At 35.9% G+C, this 23,328-nt stretch overlaps 1 protein-coding gene and 1 long non-coding RNA gene across 7 annotated transcripts in view; one reads left to right on the top strand and one right to left on the bottom strand.

The window, feature by feature from the left end:
- Positions 1-23,328, top strand: part of LOC105226825 (MPN domain-containing protein CG4751) — a 214,980-nt gene that overhangs the window by 107,240 nt on the left and 84,412 nt on the right. For 5 of the 6 annotated variants that reach the window (XM_049462383.1, XM_049462384.1, XM_049462385.1 and 2 more), the window contains one exon: positions 3,014-3,371. In XM_049462383.1, the coding sequence (XP_049318340.1) occupies positions 3,074-3,371 (298 nt within the window). In that variant the 5' untranslated portion in view covers positions 3,014-3,073. Of the gene's footprint in view, positions 1-3,013; positions 3,372-23,328 lie in introns of those variants that run through there. The other variant, XM_049462387.1, reaches the window with a different exon arrangement.
- Positions 12,662-22,723, bottom strand: LOC125775673 (uncharacterized). The gene is made up of 2 exons (XR_007421274.1): positions 22,510-22,723; positions 12,662-12,831 (listed from the first exon to the last, which is right to left on the bottom strand). It is a non-coding gene; the product is annotated as an uncharacterized LOC125775673 (long non-coding RNA).

Here is a 23,328-nt window from a genome sequence, read left to right as displayed (position 1 = left end):
TAGCTTGTCCAATAATGATGCGTAGTATGCTCCTGTTATAGTTTTTCCTTTTTCAAGATAGTCGATAAAATAATTCCATGGCTGTCCCAAAAAACACTCGCCATCACTTTCCCAGCCGAATACACAGCTTTAGGTTTTTTTGGGGCTGGTTCCCCCTTTTCAATCCACTGTTTAGATTAGTTTTTTGTTTCGGCGTATAATGATGAATCCAAGTTTCGTCTACAGTTATCAATCGGCGCCAAAACTCGGTCTTATTGCCTCTAAACTGAGCCAACAGAGCGCTGGAAAAGTTCATGCGCGCACGTTTGTGGTCTAGCGTAAGCAAACGCGGCACCCAACGCGCGGACAGCTTTCCCATGCCCAAATCTTGGTTTAATATGTGACAAACAGTTTCTTTTGACATCTTCATAATCTCAGCTATTTCCCTAACTTTAATCCGGCGGTCGTCTAGTACCAATTGATGAACTTTAGCGATGTTATCGTTAGTGGTTACAGTTTTTGGACGCCCAGGACGTTCATCATCTTCCAAGCTCCTGCGACCACGTTTACATTCAGCTGCCCAAAATTTTACGGTGGTAAACGATGGTGCAGAGTCACCATACACAGAGTCCAACTCATCTTTGATTTGTGAAGGCGTATTGCCTTTCAAAAATAAAAATTTAATTACAGCTCGATATTCAATTTTTTCCATTTTGGGGAAATCACCGAAATAGACTCACAAAAACGACTGTCAACAGATAATTGCGCAAGATAAATTTCTGAAATTTTGGCGAGTAACTATTATAATATGCACAATTTGAAGTAGAAACTTTTTTTTCAGATGTGCCGCTAGCTTCACGTTGAGGTCGGTTATTTATCGGACAGCCCTCGTATTCTTGGAGAGAAATTAAAATAATAGCTTTAGCCTATATTCCACCTAGGAACTACTGGAAAAAAAATATATACATACATATATAAATATATAAATATGTACATATATATAACTGAATTTAGTGCTTAGTTATGGTACTTTATAGGTTTTCGATTAAGGGGTTAGGGGTAGTCAGAATTTTCAAAAAAATATTTTTTTTTGCATTTTCGTTAAGTGTATTATCTTAAAAATATTCTCTGAATCTCACGTTGATCCCATAATTAGCTTTTGAGTTATTCGACAAATAACAAAGAGAGCTCGGGCGCTAATGTGAAACTTTAAACGCGTTTTTCTCAAAACTATGTTTTTTGAACTGATGACGACAACTGTAACTCGAAAACCGCTCAGTAGATTTTAATGAAATTTTTATAGTTTTTAGAATACATAATAAACTCAGACCTGATCGAAGGATTTTTATTTTTTCGAAAATTTCCATTTTTTAAGACCAATTAACTGTTGATTTTTTCCCAAAAATTTAGAAAAAAAATTTCTGAGGCCGCCATTTTGTTAATTTTTGAAAAAAAAAATCCTTCTATCAGGCCCAGAATTATCTTTTTATGAAACTAATATTTTTTGTCCGATTGATTGATGATTGAATCTCCAAGGATTTATGGTTGTCACCGCAAGTACCTTTTTTTTTGGAACTGGGTCAACACAAACAACTATAACTTTGGATATTAAATTTTTTTTTTTGAAAATTTCGTGACTTCAAGTCAACACATTCTATAATAATGCCATATTACTACTTTTGTAAAATAACACGATTTAATGCAAAAAAATAATGAAAATTCTCATTTTTTCGAGTCTCTGACTACCCCCAACCCCTTAATGGCGATTTGTGAGCGTGGCTGTAGTCGCCCATCTACGAACTCGAACTTTTTTTGTACTAAGAAACCTATGTAGCAAGTTTCATGAACATACATATATCAATTTTTACTCAAGTACAGCTTGGGCGGACGGACGGACAGACAGACAGTCAACCGGATTTAAATATTTCTCGGCACCCTGATCATTTGTGTATATATATTTAACCCTATATCTACCTCGCTAACTTTTAGGTTATATGTACAACCGTTAGGTGAACGAAAGTATAATACTCTGCAGCAACTGGTTGCAAGAGTATAAATACTTGTATATTGCTCATTTACACGAATAATATAATAACTCAAAAATGTCGATTTTTAAGGAGGACGGTTTAAAGTTTTCAATTGTCTCTTATTTAGAAAATATTGGAAATGGTCTATTGGTCTATTTATTGAATAAATTTGTAGCATGTAATACTTATATTAAATAAAACTTTGAGCATAAGTGGACTAAATGGTATTGCTGAGAAAATAGTCAAGAAAAATTTAATTACCATTTGACCGATATCGTTGTAACACAAAATAGCTTGTTCTTTCTGAAGTAACACAAATTTATTATGTAAACATATCTACTAGAAATTATTCTCTTTTGTAAATATGACTAATAAATAACTGGATTACCGCGATCATTCCTGAGTGAATGGAACTAAATCCAGTGATAAATCTTTAAATATCTCAAAATTTCTTTCACATTCTTATATTTTATTGAGTCATGTTCTTCAAAATCTATATATTGTCTTCGAAGAACATTATTTTGGTTATGCTTATGTGGCTATGAAAAACTTCGAAAATAAATAAAATATATAGTATATATTTCGAAAAGTCTAATTTATGAAATCTTGGTACCCTTTCCTCTCTTATGTGCGTTTGTAAATGCATGTATATTTTTTATGAAAATTAATTTTAATCGTGGTTTTTTCATCTTCATAATCATAGTTATGATTTTTGCCATAATCATTTATCTGCTAAAATGGCGTTTACTTGTTTTCCTTTCAACAAAACAAAAACCTTTGCTTAGAACATTTGTCATATAAGTCTAGCAGATTAATATTATATCCTATATAATCAAGAAGAAATTTAATAATTTCGAAACTCGATGAAAACATGTAATATTTTTTTTTATTCTGCTTCAAGCCAATTTTTTCGGTTAGGATATCAAAAAAAAAAAAAAAATGAAATGAAACTGCTACAATTGTTTAATACGTATTTATATAATTATTTGTATAACTTCTTTCAACAGGCTAAAGAGAATTATGAAGGCTTAAATGGTACCAATCGAACAGTCACATTACAAACATTAATGAGTGCAAATGTTTTGCAACCCGGTAAAGCGGTAATGACTATAGACTATTTGGGTCAAAAATTTGTCGGAGATTTGATGCCGGACGGTAAAATAAAGTCACAAGAAACTGAAACATTATTTCTTACTCCAAGTGCATGGGCAGTGCATTGCAAACGGTTTATAAATCCGGAAAAAAAAAGCGGATGTGGTTGGGCATCTGTGAAATATAAAGGGAAAAAGTTAGATGTCTATAAAAATTCATGGTTACGAAAGTGTGCCTTGCAAAAAGATGTCAATTTGGATGATTCAGAATCAGGTGAGTTCTATATTATGTGAAAATTTGGGTCGGCTTTAGTATACCATCCCACGATTTCAGGGTTTTGTTATTGTGCATCTAATAAAATTTGTGTAAAATATAAAATGCTTCTTTTAAGCAAATATCTAAATAATTACTGAAAAATAAGTATGTAGGAACAATGTAATGAAGTGTAAGTGTATAAAAAGGGCATAATATGAAAGAAATAATTACTTAAAATCGAGAAATTGCAAGATAAAAGTTGCAAAATTTTCAACTTTAAATGCAAATATCTCGAAAACTATAAGTTTACGGCGGCAATAATTATATATTTTCTTAATCTGGCGCATCAGCCCTATCCAACCATACCACTTTTAACCCTGAAATCGTGGGATGGTATACCTACTAAAGTTTTCCCAAAAATTTTACAAAGCAATTCTCAGAAATAATCATACTGACACAATTTCGATATTACGAAAACATTGTTATGTGTTGCGATCACTACCGATTACAAATATAGGCAATATAAATTTCAGAGTGTAGGCAAGTGCTTTTCTGGTTAATTCCTATTTTATATTTCATATATAACCTAATACCTTAGCTGCAGAGAGGCTTGTGTTGATGTATATAAGTGTATGAGTATGATAAGGAATGCTGCGTTCCCAAACTGTTCCCTATGTTAAAGTTAAATGTCCCCATTTAATATTCGCTGGGCTTGTAGTCGTTGTACTTCCATTTGATATACTTGCTCGAAGACTCGGCGTGTTTTTGCCTTGATTTAACTTGGTAACATTCACATGTTTTTATTGTGGCATATATGTATAAGTAATTATAAGATTATAACCCAAAGAATAGCATAGTTTAAAAATTGTAACGGGTGTTTCTCAATGGGAATTGTGTATTCATATATTTCCTGTATATTAAAAAATTTATAATTAGATATGGATGCTTGTATTTTCAAAATTGCAATTTTATTTGATGGTCAAGGTTAAAATATGTCTCATTATCTAAAGTATTGCCAATATTAAATTGAATTAATTTTCAGCCAGTAACATTTTGACCATCCCATATATAATTTTCGTCAATTATAATATTGTGATGATCTAATATTAATGATGGCACATTATTTTTTTAAACAATGTTACAATATGCTTTGTCAGTATTTACTAAAGGAATGGTACAATTATCTTATAACTCTTGTTTACATACTGTTACAAATTATTTTCACATTTTGCAATTTTTCTTTCAATTTGTAATTTTCCATTCTTGTGTACTATCAGAAAAAAATTGCATAATTCAGATTTATTTTTAATGATAGGGGATTTATAAATTGGGATTACTGCATTCCTCTACATAAAAACTAGGGTATTCCAATATTCTAATATATTTATGACAAGAAAATCCAAAATTGCATTTGATATCAATAGTGAATATTGTTAAATTTAAAGTTCCCGTGTAAAAATTTCCATTTTTAGCAAAATGAATTGTATTTTCTTTGTAAACTTCTCTGATTACAAATTTTTCTATTATACAACCGATTTACCTACTAGAACTTTTTGTTGTATTATTTTGTCTTTTCTAATAAATCGTCTTTGTCTGGTGTCCCTATCATCTAATCGATCCTAAAAAGTTTAGTGAAATGTCGTGCATTGTCTGTAGGTATTAGTCTTCTTCATTCGGATTTGCATTGTATTTGTTTCTCATAATAATTACGTACGGAGTAAGTGTAGCTTAAATTGGCTACATGGTACAAAAATTGTGTGTCCTCAATTGTACCGCGTTAGGGTCTCAGTGTGACCCCTCGAAAAATCACTGATTTACGAAATTTTTTTTTATGTTGAAATTAACAATCGGTCCGGGTTTTTTATAAATAAATACATTCATGACGAATACAAAATGATTTTTTTATGTTTATTTATTGGTTGTAAATAAAATGTTGAATTGACCCGTGGAAAAAAGGTTATGTACGATGTCCACGACTGCGGCCGCAATTTTTATCCAAAACAAAACTTTCGAAATGATTATTCATCTGTAGAAAAGTCACTATCGCGCTGTGAAAACTTTTTTTTATTTGACAAAATGGCGGCGGTTTTAACAATAAGTATCGATTTTTTTTCAATGCTTTTAGTGTATGCCACCTTATGACTTAAAATTGTCCAAATCCAACAAAAACTGCTCAAGCCCCATTGATTACGCTCTTCCCGCCCAACCGATGCGAGGGGCGCAATCCGCAAACAAGCGGAATTAGCCGAGTCATAAAAGGCAAGAGAGTTTTAAGCGTTGCGATCTTAAGCTGCTCAGCTACAGAAAACAAAAATTCCAACAGCCAAAATTAACGGTTCGTGCAAGGGGGAAGATATAACCTGGAATCCCAATGCAAACGATTTAAAGCAAAAAGTAAAAATTTTTTTTGAACGGACTCTAACTTTTCCGAATGCACTTGATAACTAAGGTTCCAAACCACAGAACCATACTCTAATATATGTAGGCTTCACCAAAGATGTAAAAAGAATTTTTGTAGTAAGCAGAATTCTAACTTCTTTAGGCCAACGTTTAACCAAACTAGAGCGCCTTTAGCTTTAAAAACTGTTGAAGATTAAGATTGGGCTTGGGGTCCATAGTTAGATGCACTGTGACACACGAAAAGTGCACTGTGACACACGAAAAGAAACTCGCAAACAGCTGTCAACAAAGAGGGAAAACGAATAAAAACAAGAAAGAAATTTAAGTAAGCAATATATGAAAATTAATACTAACAATTGCATTTTTTGAAAAATGTAGCAACAAAAACAAATTGAAAATGACTCAACGGAATAAATTAAGATTATGTAACACACAATTAAAGTAAATTTCAATTATTTTGATATTACAATATAACAGTGATACTTACTTAATCCAGATATTTACACCACAAAGTTTTAAATATACATAAATTGAACAAATTCGCAAGAGCGCGAAATTTCACAGCTGAACACGAGAAAGGTTGCCAGACTTTCTTGTTGATTTTTGATCGGAAATATCGGTCAATGTTTGAGATATATAATTGAAATTCTGGGTAATTCTTCCCTGACAATGGTATTCCTGTACGCCAAAAATTCTAGGTTGACGTTTTACACCATCAAGTATTTCCCTGGCTTTGATTCTTGTAAGTTGCAAGAGTATAAAATGTTCGGTTGCACTCGAACTAAGCGCTTTCTTACTTGTTTATCATTAATTTTCTTATATCTTCCTCGATTTGTTCTTTAATAGTGAAATTTATTTTTGGTTTTTTATGTATTAATTCCTTCTGGTACTTTAAACTGTCATCAAATAAATTCACTCTTCACTAAAAAAGGAAATTAAATTCGAGGAAAAAATTCGCTATATTTTGAAACTTTTGTTTAAAAAAGGGAAGGATGACACGCAAGCCACCAATGAAATATGGGAAGTTCACGGAGACGATGCTGTATCAGTTCGTGTAGCACAAAAATGGTTCGCTAGCTCCCGTTCTGGAAATTTCGAAATTTCGATTTACACTGATAGAATAAAGTGTCTAGAGGAAAAATGGCAAAAAGTAATCGACCAAAATGTTGCATACTACTTATGTTTATTTATTTATTATTATAAAAATATATGAAAAAATAACAAGTAGTAATGAAAGCAAGTTAGTATATAATCCATAATATATGTATATTAATAGAATGCAAATATTATCTTTTCATGCTTCTGTCGAAAAACACAAGCTTTTCAAAAACATAATTCAGATTACGATCATGAAAATATTGAATGTGCTCTTTGTTTCATGATAAATTCTTCTTCTCCTTCTTTACTGGCGTAGACACCGCTTACGCGATTATAGCCGAGTCAACAACAGCGCGCCAGTCGTTTCTTCTCTTCGCTACGTGGCGCCAATTGGATATTCCAAGCGAGGCCAGGTCCTTCCACCGGAGTGGAGGTCTTCCTCTTCCTCTGCTTCCCGCGGCGGGTACTGCGTCGAATACTTTCAGAGCTGGAGTGTTTTCATCCATCCGGACAACATGATCTAGCCAGCGTAGCCGCTGTATTTTAATTCGCTGAACTATGTCAATGTCGTCGTATATCTCGTACAGCTCATCGTTCCATCGAATGCGATATTCGCCGTGGCCAACGCGCAAAGGACCATAAATCTTTCGCAGAACTTTTCTCTCGAAAACTCGCAATGTCGACTCATCGGTTGTTGTCATCGTCCAAGCCTCTGCACCATATAGCAGGACGGGAATTATGAGCGACTTATAGAGTTTGGTTTTTGTTCGTCGAGAGAGGACTTTACTTTTCAATTGCCTACTCAGTCCGAAGTAGCACCTTTTGGCAAGAGTAATCCTGCGTTGGATTTCCAGGCTGACATTGTTGGTGGTGTTTACGCTGGTTCCAAGATAGACGAAATTATCTACAACTTCAAAGTTATGACTGTCAACAGTGACGTGAGAGTCAAGTCGCGAGTGGGACGACTGTTTGTTTGATGACAGGAGATATTTCGTCTTGCTCTCGTTCACTGCCAGACCCATTTGCGTTGCTTCCTTGTTCAGTCTGGAGAAAGCAGAACTAACGGCGCGGGTGTTGAGACCGATGATATCAATATCATCGGCATACGCCAGCAGCTGTACACTCTTATAAAAGATTGTACCTGCTCGATTCCGTTCTGCAGCTCCAATAATTTTCTCCAGCAGCAGATTGAAAAAGTCGATAGGGAGTCGCCTTGTATGAAACCTCGTTTGGTATCGAACGGCTCGGAGAGGTCCTTCCCGATCCTGACGGAGCTTTTCGTGTTGGTCAACGTCAGTTTACACAGCCGTATTAGTTTTGCGGGGATACCAAATTCAGACATCGCGGCATAAAGTCAGCTCCTTTTCGTGCTGTCGAAAGCAGCTTTGAAATCGACGAATAGGTGGTGAGTGTCGATTCTCCTTTCACGGGTCTTTTCCAAGATTTGGCGCATGGTGAATATTTGGTCGGTTGTTGATTTACCAGGTCTGAAGCCACACTGATAAGGTCCAATCAGTTTGTTGACGGTGGGCTTTAATCTTTCACACAATACGCTCGATAGAACCTTGTACGCGATGTTGAGGAGGCTTATCCCACGGTAGTTGGCGCAGATTGTGGGGTCTCCTTTTTTATGGATTGGGCATAGCACACTTAAATTCCAGTCGTTGGGAATGCTTTCGTCCGACCATATTTTACAAAGAAGCTGATGCATGCTCCTTATCAGTTCTTCGCCGCCGTGTTTGAATAGCTCGGCCGGCAATCCGTCGGCCCCTGCCGCTTTGTTGTTTTTCAGGCGGGCAACTGCTATTCGAACTTCTTCATGGCCGGGTAATGGAACGTCTGCTCCATCGTCATCGATTGGGGAATCGGGTTCGCCTTCTCCTGGTGTTATGTGTTCACTGCCATTCAGCAGGCTGGAGAAGTGTTCCCTCCATAATCTAAGTATGCTCTGGGCATCGGTGGCTAGATCACCTTTGGGGGTTCTACAGGAGTATTCTCCGGTCTTGAAACCTTCTGTAAGTCGCCATTTTTTCGTAGAATTTTCGAGCATTACCCCTGTCGGCCAGCTTATGCTGTTCGTACTCAAGCATTTCGGCCTCTTTCTTTTTCTGTCTGCAAATGCGTCTCGCTTCCCTCTTCAACTCTCGGTATCTATCCCATCCCGCACGTGTTGTGGTCGATCGTAACGTTGGGAGGTAGGCAGCCTGTTTTCTCTCCGCTGCGACACGGCACTCCTCGTCGTACCAGCTGTTCTTTTGCACTTTCCGAAAACCAATGGTTTCGGTTGTAGCTGTACGTAAGGAGTTTGAAATGCCGTCCCACAGTTCCCTTATACCGAGTTGTTGACGAGAGAGAGAAGGAGTGCAAGCCGAGTGGAAAATCTTTCGGCTGTCCGTTGTGATTGCAGCTTCTCGACGTCGAACCTTCCTTGTGTTTGTTGGCGTGCGCTTTTTGCTGCACAGAGGCGGGTGCGAATTTTGGCTGCAACAATATAATGGTCCGAGTCGATGTTAGGACCTCGGAGCGCACGCACATCTAAAACACTGGAGACGTGTCTTCCGTCTATCACAACATGATCGATCTGGTTGGTGATTTCTCGATCCGGAGACAGCCAGGTAGCTTGATGTATCTTCTTATGCTGGAATCTAGTACTACATATAACCATATTTCGGGCCCCGGCGAAGTCGATCAGCCTCAACCCATTTGGGGATGTTTCCTCGTGGAGGCTGAATTTACCGACCGTAGTGCCAAAGGTACCTTCTTTGCCCAACCTGGAGTTAAAGTCGCCAAGCACGATTTTGACATCGTGGCGGGGGCATCTCTCATAAGTGCGCTCCAAGCACTCATAAAAGGCATCTTTGGTCACATCGTCCTTCTCTTCCGTCGGGGCGTGGGCGCAAATCAGCGATATGTTGAAGAACCTCGCTTTGATGCGGATTGTGGCTAGACGTTCATTCTCCGGAGTGAATGATAGTACTCGGCGACGGAGTCTCTCTACCACCACGAATCCAACACCAAACTTGCGCTCCTTTATATGGCCACTGTAGTAAATGTCACAAGGACCTACTCGTCTCTGTCCTTGTCCCGTCCATCGCATTTCTTGGACGGCGGTGATGTCAGCCTTTATCTTTACGAGAACATCTACCAGCTGGGCAGCGGCACCTTCCCGATTAAGAGACCCGACATTCCAGGTGCATGCCTTCAAATCATAGTCCTTATTTCGTTTGCCATGGTCGTCATCAAAAGGGGGGCTCTCATCCGAGGCTGTTTTTTCCTTTTCATTGGGGGTGTTTTTACGCGGCGGGTCCCAAACCCAGCGCACAACCCTATGCAGGGGATGTTTCGCCTTCTCACTTTAGCTCGCCTTCAAACGGATGTTCTTAGGCTACCCAGAGGATACTTGGTCAAAGACCGGAAGTCGTGAGCTGCTTGAGTCATATGTAAAAGAATCGTTTCTGTCCACTCCCAAGTGAATGGCGATCAGAGAACTTTCCTCACTTGCGTGAACTTCTACACATGACTCCATCCTCCAATTCATCTGTTTTACTCGCTTCGTTTTCAAAAGTAATTCGTGTATATAATCATGTTGCCAAGTACTCGGATGTCGATTAGGGTGTGTCATTCTGAGCCAACCTTTTTTTTTCAACTGAGAAACAGGCTAAAAACTTTCGAAAATGTGAAACTCAAAAGATGAGCTCTTAATATTAATATTAAGAGGTGCCTCGAGAATCGATATTTCTCGTAAAATAATCGATTTTTCGGAATCGATCTTCAGTAGTCGAAGTCGATTAAGAATCGATTATTGACATTCCGAAAAACTTAGTGTGCCGAAGTATGATGTATAGTATTATAGCAGATTACTGCCCGTCCTTAAAAAGAAATTGTCAACTGAAAAATTATATAAAATGCTCATGAAAATAGTTTCATTAAACTATAACATATGTTTCCGATAATTTTCTTTCTACTTACTAAAATGTATTCTTATTTTTCAACACAAAACGGACGTAATAAATAAATAAATATATGTTAATTGCTTTCATGTTTTCTGATTTATGTAATGTGAAATGGAAATAAAGATTTAAAAATAAAAGATAAAATCTTATAAAATCATAAACACTTTCATGAACTGTGGGTACAAAGAACGGAGTTTTCAATAAGAGCGCTAAAAAAAAGTTTGGTATATCAATTAAATTATTTATACCTGTGAAAGTACAAGATGACATTATGTATTGAACTCGATTTCTTTTGAATGGCCTTCACGGGCACGCTTGCAGTAGTCCAATTTTCGACGGTTTTGGGCCGATACCGCTGCAAGTTCACGTTAGATATTCGAACGAAGTACATAAATCGTCGCTGGCTTATTGACATAGACCATAAACTTAACGTAGCCCACAGGAAATAGTCCAACGGCGTCAAATCGACGGCCATCTGACTGGACTATTAAAAAACTCTATATATCCTAAATCAGCCTTATATCTAGGGCAACAAAACCACTGTAGACCAGACTGATGAATTCGTCAGTAAAATTTGTATACGAATATTCTCGAAGCAGGTTGCTACAGACTACAATAGTTTTGTTCACATACCGGTGTGAAAAAACTGATTGAGATTAATATATATGTATATATATATATATACAAAGTCTATCGCAACAGAAACAGGGCTGTTAAAAAAAAAAAAATTAATATAGCCCGGTCAATTAGCATTTCAAATGAGTGTTTAAGGTCATTTTTCGGAATGCTCTTACGAATATTGGTCGTCTCATTTTGGATAGCTGAAATGTCCTGAAACCAGTGTCCTTTCATGGGCAAATGAAGTATTTCAAATAGGTAAAAATCACAGGGTGCCAGATCAGGTGAGTAGGGTGAGTGCTTAATGGTTAATATGGAGTTTTTTGTCAAAAAATCAGTGACAAGCGTCGACCGATGACACGGCGCATTATCGTGCAACAGGCGCCAGGACGCTGCCTCACGGTATTGTGGTCGAACACGACGAATGCGTGACAAAAGACGCTTCATAACACCAAGGTAAAACATAGCATTGATCCTTTGGCCAGGTGAGACGAACTCTCGGTGTACAATACCCTCGGAATCGTAAAAACAAATCAGCATTGTCTTTATTTTTGATTTCTGAAGGCGACTTTTTTTCGGTGACTTCTGATCGTCATCGTTTTCCCAAATTTAAAACAAAATTTAATATTTGCTCTTTGTTCAAAATGCATTTTACCACCGATGACCAAAAGCTGCTGTCACTTTTTGATCGATAACATCGATTGTAGTTATCCAATTGTCTTAAAATGTTTTTACGAAATGTCAACAAGAGGTCAAACTTTTTATTTCATATACCCACCTATAGGTGGCGCCACCAGAAACAGTTATATTTAAAGAGTTCTGTTTCTTTTGCGACAGACCTTAAACATAAAATGTATATATACATATACATATACATATATATACATATGTATATATATATACATATATACATATATACATATATACTATATATATGTATGTATATGCAAATTGGTGCTTGGTACAACGTATCGCACCTACGAAGGGACATCTGTGGGTTACAAAATTTGTAAATTGGGTGTGGCCCCATAATAGGTTTATTATACATTGTGGGGTCCCAAGGTATAAGACACTATTTTTTTTCCAAAAATTAATTCGAATACCCTCTATTTTATTCCAAATGACTTATTAGCATCTATACAAAATATATTTCAATTGAATCATGACAACCCGTTCCGACTTGATACCAAATATAATATATACATTTTTATACCGGGTAAATAGAGAAGCTTCTAACAATCTTTTTTTTGCATACAATTTTTTATTCTACAATTTTTCACATATGAGGTATATCGTCGAGTGTATAAACAAATTTGTTCGGAATTTTTGATGACATCTGTCGGAGAAATGGCTGGGTGAATGAGATGCGTTTTCTCACTGGCGGACAGGATTTCTTATGTTTGGATCATCTGAAACACAGAAATCCAATTTATTCTTAAAAAGTACATCAATGGTTATCGTCCTACTAGAATAATGAAAAAATATTTATAAATAAAAAAAGTAATAAACGTTTTTTTGTAATTTTTCCGCATGATTTTTGTACATAAATTTTGTTATAACATTGTCAATAAATTATAATATACATGTATATAGGGACGATAGCCAGGCGTTTTGTGAATATTAAAAAAAATTAACTAAATCGGTTGAGTAGTTCGACAGTTCGACAGTCCGCCAGTTTAAGTGTGTTTTGAGTAAAAGGAGTATAAAGTTTGAGGTAATGAAAAAACATACGAAGATGGACATAAACGTTGAAAAATTTAAATACCCCAAATTATTATTTTTGGTTTTTTTTCGAGACCTTCCAATGGTAAAGTGCGTTTCTACATTAATTCTAAAGATAAGCACACCTAGTTATTTCGAAAGTGAAGGTTTTGCTATCAGTTTTATTCGATTGCAGAGGGTACTTGTATCATAAGTTCTTGCCAAAGGGTCGAACGGTCTACAAAAAATATTACATGTAATTTATGCGAAATAAATGCGAAGCAATCCGCCATAAACGCCTGGATTTGTGGAAGAACAAAAAACCGTATACAGTAAAATTTCTCATAACCGGTCACTCGCAGTCGCAGTGTTTATGTCCGACTATGGGAGCTGTCCACATATGGAGGTATGGCAAAAATGTTGATTTGAAATGTATTATTAGAGTTAGGAGATGCAACACAGAACTATATTTATACTGAACTAATAAATGAGTTCCAATATCAGCCAGAAGTGAATGAATGACAATTTTTCCTTAGTTTTAGTTGAACCACCGCCAACCAGACGGCCGTAGAGAAAAAAATTTGCTTGTTGTGATCATTTTGTGTATTGTCCTTAAGAAAACTCGCAATTCTCCACAAATAAATAAGAATTTAAAAAATGGTAACTACAAGTGGTACACAATTTTCTTGACACGTTTTATGAAATCTCGACGTCTTATCAACGAAAGTTGTGTTCATGAAATTTCTCCAGTTATGGAAGCTGTCGTTATGAGGACTGTCCGTAATGGGAATTTCACTATATACCGACCAATAAATGAGATTTCCAAAGAAATCAAAATATCATTTCTAAGTGTGTCTTTATGTTTAAAATTAATAATATTGATCAGATGTGAGATATGATAAAGATATTGTATTTAAATATCAATATTACTTCTCTTCCCCACATACCCAATATAAGGATTTACTCTTATACCGTATATACTTATATATTATACAACATAGGAAAAAAATATTTCAATGAATGGGTTACTCTGTTTTGCACATCGTAGTATTAATGATCCAGTTTACTTTGATATATGTATGTAATGCTACATCTATCTCGATTAGTTTTAGGACTTAAACAACAGTTGGGTGATTAAACTCTGGGCAAAATGTTTTGTGATTATAAAAAATACAACGATCATAAAGTGTAATAATTTGTTAGTATTAATAGTAATAGTGTATTCATGCATGCCAACCTGTTCACTTTCCTTAAAAGAATATATCTCGATATTGTTAATGAATATTTGTAGCATCACGACATACTATTACAAAAACACGTGCTTGCATATTTACATTTTGTCAAGAAAGTATCGGGAATTTATCATTTCCCCCCTCTCATCACCCGCTTATATGGAAGACAGGTAAATGTTTTTTCGGGGTTGGTATAACTGTTCTTAATTATGATGCTAAAAATTAGCGCGATCTGTCAACCAGTGTGTTTGCAGCGGCTGTTTATGTTAGTCGACCTCAGTAGTGTTTGTCGAATTTTACAAAATTTTTTAACTTGTGTTAAATTTTGGCCAAACACTCAACAAATATCATTGAACATGTACCGACTCTCCCTGATTTAGCTCCATGTGACATTTACCTTTCTTTACACCGAAATATCCGCTGTCTCCCCCGCAGCGACTCATTTCAAGACATCAAATAAAATTCGACGCGAGAGTTGAAGACCATCCCGGAAAGTGCCTATAACAAAATGTTATGACGATTGGGAGAAGCGTTGACACATGTGCATCGCTTCAAATTGATGTTACTTTGAAGGCGATAAAATAAACTTGGATGATGATTGAACAATTTTCGTTTTATTTATAAATTCCCGATACTTTCTTGACAGAATGTACCTATTATAAGATTTAAAGTCAACCGGATGTTTGAAAATCCATAGAAGTTGCGTTCCAAAGTAAACAGGATTTTTTGAAACTAGTGCCCCCTGGTGGCGCCATCTATAGTGGTGCGCTAGATCTTATCGATTGTCCAGTGAGAATTTCAGGACATTTCATCCATTGAAAGTGAAGTTATTGCGTTTTAAGTGTCAGTATGTTTGTGTTATCGGTGCGAAAACGAGCTTCGAACAAAGAGACAACATTAAATTTTGTTTTAAAATTGGTAAAATTTTTTCCGAAACGTTTCAATTGATGAAACAAGTTCAAAGTGGCCGTGAGGACATAAATGACGATCAACATGTGGGCCAATCAAAATCAATGATCACCGGAAATTTCAAAGAAACTGTGCGTGAATTCATCAAAAATCAACCAAAATCATCATTGAAATTCATGGAAATGGAATTGAACATCTCCAAAACTTCGATTTATCGCATTTTGACCGAAAATTTGGGCTTACCGAAAGGTGTGTGCAATATTTGTTCCGCACAAATTGACTAACGACCAAAAATTGCTCAGAATCCAACATTCGAAGAGATCATTAAAGAGGTCAAAGATCACCATTAACCACTCCCTGTATTAAGCTGATATAGCACTGTGCGACTTCTTCCTTTTCGGAAAAATGCATTTGACCATGAAAGGAAAGCGTTGTGGAGACGTAGAGGCATACCGGCCAACGAGCTAAAACACTCGTTCGACATGCTTTTGGACCGTGCAAAAAGCTGTATTGAAGCAGAAGCAGACTACTTTGAATAAAATAAATTGATTTTGCCGGAAAAATCATTTGTTATGTTTTTGTTTTAAGTCCTGTTTACTTTGGAACACACCTTGTATGTATATACGTATGTAGAGGATGATCAATTTCAAGGTTCCCTAATTTTTAAAAGAAAAAGTACAGAATTTTGAATTTTAATGAGGAATGTTTATTATCATTCCAAATAACATACTGACTCGTTCGAGCATTTCGACTGGTAACTGGCGAATGATACGCTTGGCGTTTTGCTCCAAGGTCTGAATCGAAGAGGAATTGTCTTCATAAACTTGAGATTTTACATATTCTTACAGGAAAAAGTCAACGGTCTGATATCACATGATCTTGGTGGCCAATCGACCGCCCAAAAACGTGAAATTGTCTAATCCCCGAAGTGTTCTCTCAATAAATCCATTACGCCGTCTTGTTAAACCCGAAATTACGATCTTCAATTTCAGGCATCGATGATTCCACGGACCCACAAATCACACTATTGATTTTTTTTGGGTGAAATGGCTGCTTGTGAAGCTCTTCAGGTTGGACTTCGTCCCAAATGCTGCAATTTTGTTCGTATACATGTCCATTGAATCAGATAGGAGGGGCCTCATCACTGAACAAAAACGTCAGATCTTATTGGAACTTTTGAAGAGCTCATAAAGCGAAGCGAGCGACTTCAGTTCTTGCTTTAAATTTAAGGAAGCCGTCTGATACCTCAGTCAAAGTTGCTGCGAACGGGGCCAAATTGACTCTCCGCGGTCTTCGTGTACACTCAGCTATGCCTGCTATATTTTCGTCACTGCGTGCTGAAGTTGCGAATAGTACACTTAGTAGGGTGATTATATTGACCATAAGTTGAGCGACTATTCGGTTAAATATTATCCATTAATGATGGATTCATAAGTTGAGCGAACCGCTTGAAGCATATTCTTTACAGAACGTGAGTTTTCGTAATAAAGTTGAACGATTTGTAAACGTTGTTCTGCACCATATAGCAGGACGGGAATTATGAGTGACTTATGATTTTGGTCTTTGTTCGTCGAGGGAGGACTTTACTTCTCAATTGTTTACTCAGGTCGAAGCAGTACCAAGGCAAGGTTATATGGCAAGAGCTACTCTGCGATGGATTTCGAGGCTGAAATTGTTGTTGGTGTTCCAAGATAGACGAAAATATCTAAGGCTTCGAAGTTATGATTGTCAACAGTGACGTGGGAGCGACGACGTTTGTTTGATGACAGAAGATAGTTCTTTCCAGACCCATTTGGTTCGCTTCCTTATCCAGTCTAGAAAAAGCAGACCTAACGGCGCAATTGTTGAGACCAATGATATCGATATCGTCAGCGAACGTCAGAAGCTGTACACTCTTATAGAAGATTATATCTGTTCGATTAAGCTCTGCAGATAAAATTATTTTCTCCAGCAGTAGATTGAAGAAGTTGTACGATGTAAAACTTCGTTTGGTTGCTTAACGTCAGTTTACACATCCGTATTAGTTTTGCGTGGATACCAAAATCAAACATAGCGTCATAAAGGCAGCTCCTTCTCGTGCTGTCAAAAGCAGCTTTAAGACCGATAGAGCACACTTAAATTCTAATCGTCGGACATGCGTTGGTCCGATCCTATTCTACATAATATGCTCTTTAAATTTCAACACATATCTCGAGATTTTTCGATATTTCCTCTCTGAGTTTTATTAAGATAACTCTCAATTGATCGATAACTATCGAAAATCTTTATTTGAGGTATATGGGGACTAGGGTAATTTTTGACCACATTTTACAAGTTTTTGAAGAATTCCAAATACTTTCTTGATAGGGGTATTTTTATATATTGTAAACGAAACGAGTAAACGATATGGTTCTTCGTTTCAAATCAAATCATATCAGTTTAGTGCGTTGCGATGGTTCCTTCAATTGAACCGAGTTTTGTAGTATCGATTCAAATCATGTGAGACATTCTGGAGTTAAAGTTTATGGACTTTGAATGTGAGCACCTGTTAGAAGATTAATTAATTAATCGAAATTTCAATGCATACATACATAGACATTAACATGTGTATAGCAATATTAAGGTGGGCCAAAAATTAGTTTATATTTTATTTTTCGTAGTTACCATGAAAATCTCATTCAACATGACTAAAAACAAGTCCTGGTAAAATCTGAGCTCTTTATATTAATATTAAGAGGTGCCTCATCGACATTTTCGATTTCCCATATAAATTACATGGAAAAAAAATCATTTTTTTTTGTGGTGGTTATTGTGCGGAGATTTTAATGTGCACGCGATGGCGGCCAGTAGGGATGGTAAACTCGATTCCGATACTACTCGAGAATCGAGTTTTCTCGTTAAATAATCGATTTTTAAAAATCGCTTTTCAGTAGTCGTAGTGGATTAAGAATCGGTTCTTGACATTCGAAAAATCGATTATTTTACGAGAGAACTCGATTCTCGAGTAGTATCGGAATCGAGTTTACCATCCCTACTGGCCGCCATCGCGTGCACATTAAAATCTCCGCACAATAACCACCACAAAAAAAAATGATTTTTTTTTCATGTAATTTATATGGGAAATCGAAAATGTCGATGAGGCACCTCTTAATATTAATATAAAGAGCTCAGATTTTACCAGGACTTGTTTTTAGTCATGTTGAATGAGATTTTCATGGTAACTACGAAAAATAAAATATAAACTAATTTTTGGCCCACCTTAAGCAATATATCAGTAAATCAGTGTATTATATGTATATAAGATACAACCCGAACATTGTCGAACATTTTAATCATACAAATATGAATACGATTCACAAGCAAATCATGTATAACCTAATCGCTACTGATTAAAATTTACTCATGCTTTTTTTACTCTTTTTAAAATATTTATTAATGTCATGTTTCTTTATTGAGTTATTGAATCCTCTCATACATGCATCTACCTGAGTCATGCATTTCGAAATTTGTTGGGGATTGTGGCAATTGTGTAATGGTGTATCGTGTTAATTGAAACAAATATTTTAATAAAACTTGATTGTGAGACTGTGACATAACATCATTGAATAGATATCGTCACCTCAAATGCAAAATTTAGTGTTTTATTGATTACGACTTACTAAAGGGTGATTTTTTAAGAGCTTGATAACTTTTTTTTAAAAAAAAAACGCATAAAATTTGCAAAATCTCATCGGTTCTTTATTTGAAATGTTAGATTGGTTCATGACATTTACTTTTTGAAGATAATTTCATTTAAATGTTGACCGCGGCTGCGTCTTAGGTGGTCCATTCGGAAAGTCCAATTTTGGGCAACTTTTTCGAGCATTTCGGCCGGAATAGCCCGAATTTCTTCGGAAATGTTGTCTTCCAAAGCTGGAATAGTTGCTGGCTTATTTCTGTAGACTTTAGACTTGACGTAGCCCCACAAAAAATAGTCTAAAGGCGTTAAATCGCATGATCTTGGTGGCCAACTTACGGGTCCATTTCTTGAGATGAATTGTTGTCCGAAGTTTTCCCTCAAAATGGCCATAGAATCGCGAGCTGTGTGGCATGTAGCGCCATCTTGTTGAAACCACATGTCAACCAAGTTCAGTTCTTCCATTTTTGGCAACAAAAAGTTTGTTAGCATCGAACGATAGCGATCGCCATTCACCGTAACGTTGCGTCCAACAGCATCTTTGAAAAAATACGGTCCAATGATTCCACCAGCGTACAAACCACACCAAACAGTGCATTTTTCGGGATGCATGGGCAGTTCTTGAACGGCTTCTGGTTGCTCTTCACCCCAAATGCGGCAATTTTGCTTATTTACGTAGCCATTCAACCAGAAATGAGCCTCATCGCTGAACAAAACACGCGCGCGAAACACATTTCGAACCGAACACTGATTTTGGTAATAAAATTCAATGATTTGCAAGCGTTGCTCGTTAGTAAGTCTATTCATGATGAAATGTCAAAGCATACTGAGCATCTTTCTCTTTGACACCATGTCTGAAATCCCACGTGATCTGTCAAATACTAATGCATGAAAATCCTAACCTCAAAAAAATCACCCGTTACTTCAAATTGCATACATATGTACATACAAGTACATATGCCCAACATTTTATCTCGCTATCAGATATAACCCAGTTTTAAAAAATATTTAAATTTTGTTTCACTCAAGTTCCATTTTATATCGCGTTCATTCTTTCCCCTGTGAATTTCCAAAAATATTGTTACGTTATTTTGCATTTTTTAGCTGACGATATATACATGGCAATAAAGTTTGCGTCCAGTCGACATATTTTTTAAGTAAAGTGAAAAAAAAGCAATGCTAATAAGCAATTAGGTTAAAATGTTTCATAGGCATTTCTTCTTTATATCATTAAGTTCAGAATGTAAAAACAAAAATGTGTGTATATTATATTTTCAGTTTTGTGATAACCTTATTTTAGTAAGAATCTGCGCTTTATTTACTTGAATTGAAAATGCCTACATATGCATGAGAAATATGTTTTTTCTTTTTGCGTAGATTCAATTGTGTTTTGATATAATCAATAGTTCCCAGACCTTGTCACGAGTTTTAATATTATTTCTAAAAAAAATTTATACAAAAAGGAAAGAAATTAGTCTGGCGGAAAGACAAATAATTATTAAATTGTGGAGAGATGGCGAAAGTTTCACCAAAAATTTGCAAACTATTAGAAGAACCTATTCATCCGTCCAGCGCGTTGTAAACAATTTTCATAAAACCGAAATTTTAGCATTAAAACCGCAATCGAACTGTTCAAAAATATTATCAGTCAGGAAGAACAACAATATAATATACAGTCAGCGTCATATTTCATCGTGTGGCACTAACAAATCAATTTTTTCAGTTTTCATTTCCTCAAATGCAAAATGTTCTTCCAATAAATAAAAGAAAGTTTATAAGTACAGGGTAGGCCATTTAAAGTTGACATTTCAAAAATAATTTATTTTGATCCAAGGGGATTTGTTTCAGCTAATATTTAAAAATTAGATCGCGTAAATGGGCACCTTTAGCTTTGACAGCTAAATGCACTCTTTTTTCGACATTTTCCATGACTTTGGCCAATGTTTCGGATGATATGGCGGCTGTTTCACGTCGAATGTTGGCTTTCAGTTGAGCTAAGGTCTTTGGCTTATTAGCGTATACCTTGGATTTCAAATAACCCCACAAATAAAAGTCTGGTGGCGTCAAATCTGGTGATCTCGGTGGCCAGTCAACATCACCATTTTTCGATATCAATCGCCCAATCGCCCATTTGCCAAAATTAAGGCGTCGCGGATAATCAGCTGGGTTTAGTTTTTGTGCCATTTGAATTTTATATGGAAACATCTTCAAATCTTTATGAATTATGCGTCGGAGAGTGGTGCGAGAGATGTCTAATTCCTGAGAGCGGCGATAACTCGATGTCGATGGAGTCTCCTCAATACTGGCTCGTACAGCTTCGATATTTTCATCAGAACGTCTTGTGCGTTGTCTGGATGCATGACTGACATTACTGAGATTACCGGTGTTCACAAATTTTGCGTATAAAGACTTAATTGTGTTCTTAACTGGAGCACTTTTCACTTTATTTTTTTTTGCGAAACGCACGTTGAGTTAACACAATTGAAAAGTTATTTTGAATATAAAGCTGAACAATTTCAGCGCGTTCTTTTGGAGTGTACTGTTCCATGGTATAAATTGTCTTCGAATGACGCTTCTAACGCGGTATGACATTAGCCGATTTGTCAGCGCTGTTAAAAGTTACAGCGTTGCCAGATGGGTCAACTTTAAATGGCCTACCCTGTAATAGAATTCATATGCAAATTGATTGATTATATTTCTTGAAGAAAATGATAAATTAAAAAAAGCGTAAATCGAACAAAATTTTTGCGTCATATATCATCGTACGCTACATATTTATGCAATCAATATCTATTATTATTATATTTTATGCGATTCATTTGTTTTGAAAAAATTTAATATTTTGTAGCTCCACCATTTAGAGTTACCACCTCTTGCATTCTAATTGGCATTGAAGAGGTGAGTTTATCTGTAAATGCAGTGGGTATTTTGTTCCACTGTTCTATTAAGGCCTCTTTTAGAGTGGCCAATGACGAAATTGTATGATTTTGAAGTTTCTTTTTTAAGTAGTCCCATACGTCTTCTATAGCTTTGTGGAGGAGCGCGGAGCTGTTTTCACGTATTATATAGCAGTCATTCGTCAACCTATACGCAGAGTGCTTTGAGTCGTTATGTAGCTGGAAAACATAATCATCAGATAAACCCGATTTTTCAACCGACTGCTTTAAATTTTTCTTCAAATTTCTAAACATTATAATTTGTCCATTTTTCCCTTAATAAAAACCGTATTTCCAACTCTTGAAGTTGCCACTCAACCCGCAACCATCACGTTGCCTCCACCATGTTTGACAGTACATCGCAAATTTTTAGTTTGAAGAGCTTTACCCGGTTTTGGCCAAACTTTTGAAGGTCCCACATATCCCAAAATGTTCAATTTTCTTTCGTTTTTAAAAAACACTGTCTGCCAAAATTCAATACCTTTTTTCAAGCACTGTTTTGCGAAAGTTAGCCGTTTTTGTCCATTTGCGTTATTTTTGACGCGCTGTTCGTGAAGAATATCCGTTAAGTCGTAATATTCTCTAAATTGTAGACTTGCTCACACACTTTTCCGAAGCTCTTTCTATTTCGCTGTATATTTCTAAACTACTCACACGTGCATTTTCTCGTAACATATCCACAACAGCCCCGTCACCTCTATCATTAAGTCTCGCACGAGTTAATTTATTTACTCGTTAGGAATAAAATAAATTTTAAGTCAGCCATGGAGATTGGCTCTGACTGATCCTTTATTTGTATAATATTTCACATGTACTTCAATATTGAATTTATTACACTTAAACTGTACAAGTGTTACAAGTGGTAACTTGTTACTCGGCAGTCGATAATGATAAAGTGACCTTCAGGCTATTGTTCCAGTTGCTTATATAGGCTATGCTTATCGCTGCTCATACTATTGAGTTGCTGGTTGTTTACTAGTAAATAACGATTAGGGTTGTTATTGTTTGTTGTACTGATAGTGTGCTTCTATTGTTCTAAGATAAAGTTGTTTTGATGATTTTTCTTTAATGTTTACTAAAGCATAAGATTGTGGTTAAAGGTGAAAGTATTAACTCTCCCCTCTCTTGTGAAAAGTAGATCTCCTGATCTCTACTTGAGTCTTGAGTAGATGAGTCATTCCTACACGTTCTATGGTAGCGTTGTAGTTTCTCAGATATACAGTTTTTTGATAAATTATATATAGTTTTATTATTACAAATACACTTAATCCAAATACTCCTATAGTTATGAACATATTCTTCATTAGGTGTTCTTCAAATGGTATTAAAAATGTATTTAATTTTTTAATGTTGTCAAATTGATATTCGTTTTCTGATTCCAATATTTCAAAAATCTGAATTCTTTCGTTTCCATTAGCTATAATATAATCTTTAATTTCTTGTTCCTGAATGTGGAATACTTCTGAGTCAATA

Source organism: Bactrocera dorsalis, chromosome 1, assembly GCF_023373825.1.
Source record: "Bactrocera dorsalis isolate Fly_Bdor chromosome 1, ASM2337382v1, whole genome shotgun sequence".
NCBI lineage: Eukaryota > Metazoa > Arthropoda > Insecta > Diptera > Tephritidae > Bactrocera > Bactrocera dorsalis.
This window is presented reverse-complemented; position numbering and strand designations above follow the sequence as displayed.